Source organism: Etheostoma cragini, chromosome 6, assembly GCF_013103735.1.
Source record: "Etheostoma cragini isolate CJK2018 chromosome 6, CSU_Ecrag_1.0, whole genome shotgun sequence".
Classification (NCBI taxonomy): domain Eukaryota; kingdom Metazoa; phylum Chordata; class Actinopteri; order Perciformes; family Percidae; genus Etheostoma; species Etheostoma cragini.
The window spans coordinates 22,240,683-22,248,598 of NC_048412.1; the positions used below are offsets into that span (position 1 = coordinate 22,240,683).

General features: G+C 39.2%; 1 protein-coding gene across 2 annotated transcripts in view; it reads right to left on the reverse strand.

Moving 5' to 3' along the window:
- Positions 1 to 7,916, reverse strand: part of LOC117945762 (mannosyl-oligosaccharide 1,2-alpha-mannosidase IA) — a 182,289-nt gene that overhangs the window by 61,006 nt on the left and 113,367 nt on the right. For both annotated transcript variants that reach the window (XM_034873459.1, XM_034873460.1), the window contains exon 3: positions 7,119 to 7,234. In XM_034873459.1, the coding sequence (XP_034729350.1) occupies positions 7,119 to 7,234 (116 nt within the window). The remainder of the gene's footprint in view (positions 1 to 7,118; positions 7,235 to 7,916) is intronic.

A 7,916-nucleotide genomic window follows, 5' to 3' on the forward strand; every position in this document is an offset into this window, starting at 1 on the left:
TGCTAACAAGTCCAAAACATGTTAGCATTAGCACTAAATACAATGTATAGCTAAGGTCGATGAAATGTAAATATTTTAGCATGTACTGGGACAAATTTTGACCTGATGATGGAAAGTATACAGCATATAGACAATAGGATGCATCCTCTGGAGATCATTAATATTCGTACAAAATGTCAAGACAAACATCCAAAAGGTGACATATTTCAGCCTGAACCAAAGTGAACCAACCTACCACCACATCGCTAGTGTGGCTAAAAACTGCGTGCGTGCGTATCACGCACGCACGCACACACACACACACACACACACACACACACACACACACACACACACACACACACACACACACACACACACACACACACACACACACACACACACACACACACACACACACACACACACACACACACACACACACACACACACACACACACACACACACACACACACACACACACACACACACACCTGAAATACTATTAATGTGCCTTAATGTTTTGTTTGTTGTTGTTGACAGCCAAAAGTCAGCCAGCAGGGTATTATCACATGGCACACTAACAATTACATAAAATACATGATAAGACTTTGTCTACAGAAAATGTAACAAGAACAAAGCCTTTGAGTCCTATGATGCACCTGTACTGTAGCCTACAGCCTAAACCATTTTGTGTCTTAAAGTTGAAAAATACTTAACTCATAAATTATACATTCATACAATTAAAAAAAAAAACTCAGCAAAACAGCATCAGCAAAACCATTAAAAACAGCAACTAACAACTATTTTCCTTAAGGATGAATCTGCTGTGGCCGGGATGACTACTACTAAGAGATTTTTGCCTCGACGCAGAAGTCCGAATCCAAGCTGTGATGATTTCCTGCATGTCTTCCCCCTTTATCTCCCCTTTCTCACCTAGCTCTCCTATCAAATAAAGGTGGAAAAGCCAACAACAAAAAATCTTAAAAAAAGGATAAATCTGCCAATTGGATTCTTGATTGAAACATTTAACATATGGTCCATAAAATGCTTAAAATGTAAAATGTAGAAGTAAAAAATAATTAAAAAGTCATTCACAATTTCCCAAAGTTGTAAAATTTAAATTACTTTAAATTACTACTGACTGTTTAAGCAACAGTCAAAAGCACAAAGACTGGTTGATTATTTTTGGCATTGTTTATAAGATGACGTTAAAATAGCTGCCAATTATTGACCAATAACATTGCAGAACAGAAGACAATGTTTCTTATCTTTCTCAATACATATATTTTTAATGATTGACCAATAAGCCTTGCTGGTAGCTAATAACTACCGTTGCATCTCTACATCTATGAGTGAAGGACCACAGGTCTAAGAGTGGCAGCCTATAATACAAACATAGTGTTTTGGGTTAAAATAACGGTGCCTTGTGTTGCCATTGAGGCAGTGATCTTAAAGGTCTCATGACTCAGGTAATGTGTGTTTTGTCCCCTTCCTCAGTGGATGTTATTATACTGTCTGTTATAATTTAAAACCCATTTTTCCCCCTCTTCAAATCCAATAAAACATCCATAACATGAATGTAGAGAACAAATACTGAGGTTGGATCTGTGCAAAAACAACCCTTCACAGAACCCATATCCATCAACAAAAGCAATCACAACACCATAACAGGAGATCTGGCCATGCCTATATGGAGGAAAAGAAAGAAAGTAAATGAAAGAAAGTAGATGAAAGCCCTAAGACACAGAAGGATTGAGTAAAATAATCAAAGAGATCTGTTCCTATTATGTCATTGTATCTCACCCTAATCTAATAAATCTCCAGATGATGGGAGAGGAGAGCTGGACCTGACAATAACCACTATAAAGAGAGTTGAAAAAAAGTGAAAGGAAGGAAGAGGAGTCGTCTAGAGGAGTAATAACGTTTAGGACGCGACATGAGGTTATACAATCCAATATTAAAGACCTCGTTAATCACTCTTCATTACACTTTTTTTTTTTTTTTTTTAAATAAGATAGCGTCTGATGACCAGCCAGAGGACAAGTAATTAACCACAACTTAAATGTTGTACAGCACAGTTCAAACTGTTGATAGAAGAACCTCATAATAGAGCAACATAACATGTCAGACTTAAGAACCCCTATAGTGCTAACTTACTGTGACATTGCCAACTAGTTCTTCAAGCTTTGTGCAAAAACAGCTTGCGGAAAAATATGCCAAAAGCTAGCACTGCCTGAAACATTCTGGAGCTTCTTTAATCTTTTTAATTGGCTCTGTTGCCAGAATGGACCAGAATGTGCTTCGAGCAGCTCGTTGGGATCTGCAACATGGGGTTGTTGTTTGTTCTAAAGTCATATGGTCAAGATGCATTTCAAAGAATGAAATTTGTTCATTTGGCAGAGAATTTTAAAATGTGTTGCTCCTGCAGTACTTAACCCCATTAGTCGATATCTGAATAAAAATGAAGAATTCAGCGTTTGTGTTTGGTTTCATTCAAGTTTTGTGAAAACTAATTGCAAGGAGCAGCTGCTGATGCTGGAGCCTCCTGGTAGGAGAATACAGACTGAAACCTGCTGCACAATTCTCGTGTATCGCTACCTCTTCTTTTCTTATGCTGCTGTATGTGCCTTTTTATACGATAGACATAAAACTAAGAAATTTTACTGTTTATGACAAGAAGTTGGATAATGGGGAAACACCTGTGGCACAAACATTTCACCAGATTTATAACAAAATATTTGACCAATAAACTCAACCATAAGGTTTTGGAACAACTATTATTTTTTACATTGTTGGCTGATTCTGTGGAGCAGTAGTGGTGAGAAGCATTACGTAAACTAAAAGATTAACACAATATAAAAACCTGTTTTGTGGTTGACCTGGCGTCTCATTTATAAACGTGGGGTACGCACAAAACGGGGTGAAAATGTGCGTACGCCACTTCCCACACGAAGGTTGTGATTATAAAAACAAGCTTGACGGGGGAATGTGCAGTCCTCCACGCAAACTCTGACCCATGCGCACGTACTGTACATTTTGGAGGCAATGGGAATTGGATAGGCACATGGTGAGGAGGTGAACTGATGTCAGACTGCAGTAAGTGAATGTGGGAATAAAGTACTGATGCCTCACACACGTTTTTTCTCTCTGTATGATAATGTATACTTTATATTATCTACGTTATCATGAAGATAAATCCAGCAGTGTTATTTGCACTTGTACTGAGTGATAATTGTTCCATAAACACCTTGTAAAATCCAACTCAAATCTTAAATCCAAATTGGTTATTAATATTTAATCGGCACTGTCTCACCGTATATATCTATATCCCCCACCCAGAGATGTAATTTGAAAACAAACGTGTAAAGAAAACACACTTTTCTTCATGTAGGTTTCGTCACCAACAGTATTACAATTTTGAATAATAACGAGAACATTAAGTGTAACGATTGTGTGAGAGCTTAACGGCTGTATTTTCAGACTTTGACATTTGATTATACAACACAGCCATTTAGTTATTTAAACTGTGTCCTGCCGTTATCTAATGGTAGGGTATGCAATCACACTTTGCTGTAACCAAAAATACTGCGCTAACCCCCCCCCCGTACGTAATGCTGCATAATGACACTGCTGGATCTGCAAGAGGACTAACCTCAAATGGACGAATCAGGAGAGAAAAAGACTTCAGGGACCATGACGATGACTGCGCTCTTGGATCTATGAACTGCATGTGGTCCAGTAGAGAGGACAACGTGCCAGGACCGTGCCATGCCGGTCCAAATACAGGTCTTTGCAACTCTGGGGTAAACCGGCTGGTCACAGCTAAGTGTTTTATAAAGATATTATAATCTCTAACTTCATCACTAAGATTTGTTTGGAGATAATATAGTTCAGGTTAAATCTTACCATATATCTGTAGGTCTGGTATTTATCGACGGTGCCCCCGAGTGCCATAATGCCTGTGTCACGTTTACCTCTACTGTGCGAGAACAGGCTGAAATTAAAATGTGATTTTCAACAATTCCGAGCGTCTGAGAGGTTTTTTGCTTTTTCTTCGCCAGTTGTCATGATTTGGCGTCACAAAAGAACTGCCAGGGTCATTGATATACTGTACTTATCAGCATTCACAAGGTGCTATTTATGGTTAAAAATGGGCGTGTACAGGGCGGGATAAGAGGCTGATTCACAAACGCACACTTGTGTGTAATTTGTGATTTATAAAGGGAACATTGCTTACAGATGTGCGTGCACACGGTTAAATAAATCAGTTTTTTGGGGGGCTTTTTTGGCGTATCTACACTTTTAGTAAGGATCCTAGGCACAGTTTTATAAATGAGAGGTGGTAACGAGTCTACCCTGGTTTTCTGACCACAGTCGGAAAGGAAGAAAACAGAAAAGGTTAACACATTGAACACTTTAAATTAAACAGCATATTAACGTGCCCTTTTTGCCCTGTGTGCGCTGATGCGTTCATCTGTTGACATTTCTGAATTTCCTACAGTTGCTCAGTAAAAGCGGGTTTTCCACACAAAAACAGAGCCTTCGTGTGTCATTAATATGAGAAAAAAAAATTGATTTGAACTGTGTTGGGCTCGGGCCGAGTTTGGTCACGCCTCTGTCGGACGCGGGCCGGGCTTGGACAGAAGAATTTTGGGCCGATCCGGATTCTAGTGTGTGTGTGTGTGTGTGTGTGTGTGTGTGTGTGTGTGTGTGTGTGTGTGTGTGTGTGTGTGTGTGTGTGTGTGTGTGTGTGTGTGTGTGTGTGTGTGTGTGCGCGCGCGCGCGCGCGCGACATCTCTCTCAGTTTCTCCTTATTTTACACAGACCAATCATGACCCATTTGGCATGCCAAAAAAGCTTGCATATCAAATTCATAAATGTCAACAAATATGCGTGAATTTCTCTAAAACTCACTGATTTATTTCAGAGCAGGTGAAAGAATCTCCCAAGAACTTCCCAAAAAAGTTGTCCTTAAAACAAGTTGACATCTGATCATGTCTTTCAAGACAGAAAATAGACACCTTTACTACTACTAAATTGTCACTAATAAGTTATGTCTAATTGTCCCAGAGGAGATAAAGTAGCAGCCTGGTGGATGTGAACCCCCAGAGACCACTGCTGAAGGCATGATGGAGTGAGGTTGACAGATTGTGGCAGATCACACCCCTGACAAAGTGCAGTGTGAAGTGTAAATCTGTGTTTCTTGTCTTCATGATTGGTGACAGTGTGGCTGTTTGTCAGCGGCTGCCATTACTGGCTGTCTCCACTCACAGGCTGTGAGGGCTGCCACAGCCAGCAGCTACAGCTCCTCTCGAAGTCATCTGCAATCACTGGGATAGGCCAGCTGCAGGGAGACAGAAAACTGTGTGTGTGTGTGTGTGTGTGTGTGTGTGTTTGTTTGTATGTTTGTGACATGACTCTCTCCACGTCTGCCTCTCATTATGCATATGTATCTTTGGAAGTGTGTGTTTTTGTGTTTGTGTTTGTGTGTGTGTGTGTGTGCGTGCATGCGTCTAAGCATAGTAGCTGAAAAATAAGGGCTACTTTCGATGTGTGGTTGAAATTAACATTCACTGTGGATTCTGTGGACACTGTGGTGATTAGGATGTTGCAGAAGACCATAAGATAAAAGCACATCATAAACACACTATTAGTGGGTTTTAGCCCTGATTATATACTGGGGCTGCTCCCCAGTAGAATAAATATGTATGCACGACTGTTGCTGTAGCCTGATCATTTCTAGACAATGGTTGTTCGAGGACATCATGCGCAGTGTGCCACAAATAAAGTCAGGATGTTTTTTTAACAATAAACCCAAAATAAATAAGTGTTTTTAAATTCTAATTAAGGGGAATTTCATCAGAGTAGAGGCATCATAAAAGGCAGTGAATTGGTGTGAATATTGCCCAGCATCCAGGATGAACCACCGCAAAAATATTAATGATAATAATTAGCGTTTTCATTCAAAATATCATTATTATCACAGTGGATTATCACGGTGTGGAAACCGCGTGTTCCCAGCTTCATCTGAGTCTCCTGAAGTTGCCACATGGGCGCACTTAGTTTTGGTAAATAATGTTTATAGTAAGCCAGATGCTTATTAATGTGCATTATTATTTACTTATATTTTAGAACCACATCCAACTTCACATCAAATACGACTTCAGGTTTATGTTGACTTAATGTTTGAGTTGTAAATAAATCTTCCTTGATCTCAAAGTCAGAAATCTCTTACCGGACACCCTACAGCCGGACAGTTTTTTAGTAGCCTTGCCAGTTTTTATATATGTATAAGTCTATTGTCTATATTTTTGTTATATAATAAACACAGTTTCACTTTTTGACACTTTTTCTTTCTGAACATACTGAACACACTTTTAAAAATACAGTGATAATACCGAAAACTGGATTATTTTGGTCACTGTAACCGTGGGATTGAACTTTCATACCGTTACATTCCTAGCGCCTAAAGTACAACGTTGACAGTCATGACAGAGACAAGTATGTATGCTTTGTGTGATAACACTCTATTACTTAAACCACACTTTATTCCAACTGGTGGAGAACGTGACCGCAAGGTGGCCAATAAATGAACTCTTTTTCACAAAACCACCGACAAACGGGCACTCGACTGCAGCAAACCACACAAAAACATGTCCTGATTTGCACTCAATCCCAATATGAAATCACAACTGTTCCCAACCCCAACATTACAGACTCGCTCAATGAAAGTGCCCTGGCCTTTTTCTTGCCACTTTATCCCAAAAAATATCCATTCAACCCCTCCGTTCCTTTCTTTCCTTTATTTATCACATTTTCTGCCCTACAGAGACCTTTCAGAGAGGCAGAGAATCCCATCAGCCGGTAACACAGCGTGGCCAATGGCCACACAGGAAGCTTTTGATTCCTGCTGGAATGTCCTGAGCTTTGGAAAACTGTCCAACTTCGTGGACATAATGTTGGTGTTACAGCACAATAGCACTGCTTCAAATCCATTTAGCACGCAAGGCCACTGCTGGAAACTTCATCATGTTAATGTAGTGGTTACTCATGAGCTAACTGACATTTAAAAAAGTTAAAAGTAAATAATAAAAACAGAAATTGTCCAACTAGACGAGAATAATGACTTTCTTACCGAGTTTAGGTCCAGGCTGGTTTGCACCCATTCCTTAGCATCGTTATATTCTTCCATCAGTCCCATAATATATAGCGTGTCCAGTGAGTCAATGATGGAAGCACCTCTCAGGCCACCTGTAAAATGTACAAAATAGTTATTTGGTGCCTGTTCAAGCAAAAACACAGTGTAATGTTTGTTACTGTTCACATTTGATTGTGTGGTGAAAGGTGGTCAATGAGCTATCTTAATGGTTGCCATGTAATACATAACTTTATTTCCAAGATACTGTATTTCTCTATTTGCTTGGTTTGCTATTGTTTTTATTCAATTTGAATAGTATTGTTTCTCCTTTTAATTCGGAATTAGCTTTGTAAGCATATATTGTTGTATTTTTTCCTTTCCTTTCTGTATACGTTATGTAAAGTTATAAAATTGTCTGATTAAATGTTGTTTTGGACCCCAAGACGACTAGCTGGGCGTCTAGGCGTCAGCTAATGGGGTCTATATATTAAATGTTGAATTTTTTCCATTTGCTCTTTAATGTTTTGATTCAACAGTGATGTTGAATGATACTAAAACTGCTTTGTGGCGTCCAGATTAAAAGCATCTACTTCATGAGATTAAAAGCATCAGCTTCAAAGTTTCCGTCAATGTAGTGTAACATTTATGCCTATTCATTTAGGAAGCAACCACCAGAGGGAAGAAAAAGAACTGATACACATTGTTTATAGCAAACATTTAGCAGATGTTCCTGGATTATACACCGTGAATGTGTGTATGTGTTTACTTCATTAACTCTGCGTGCGTGCATATATA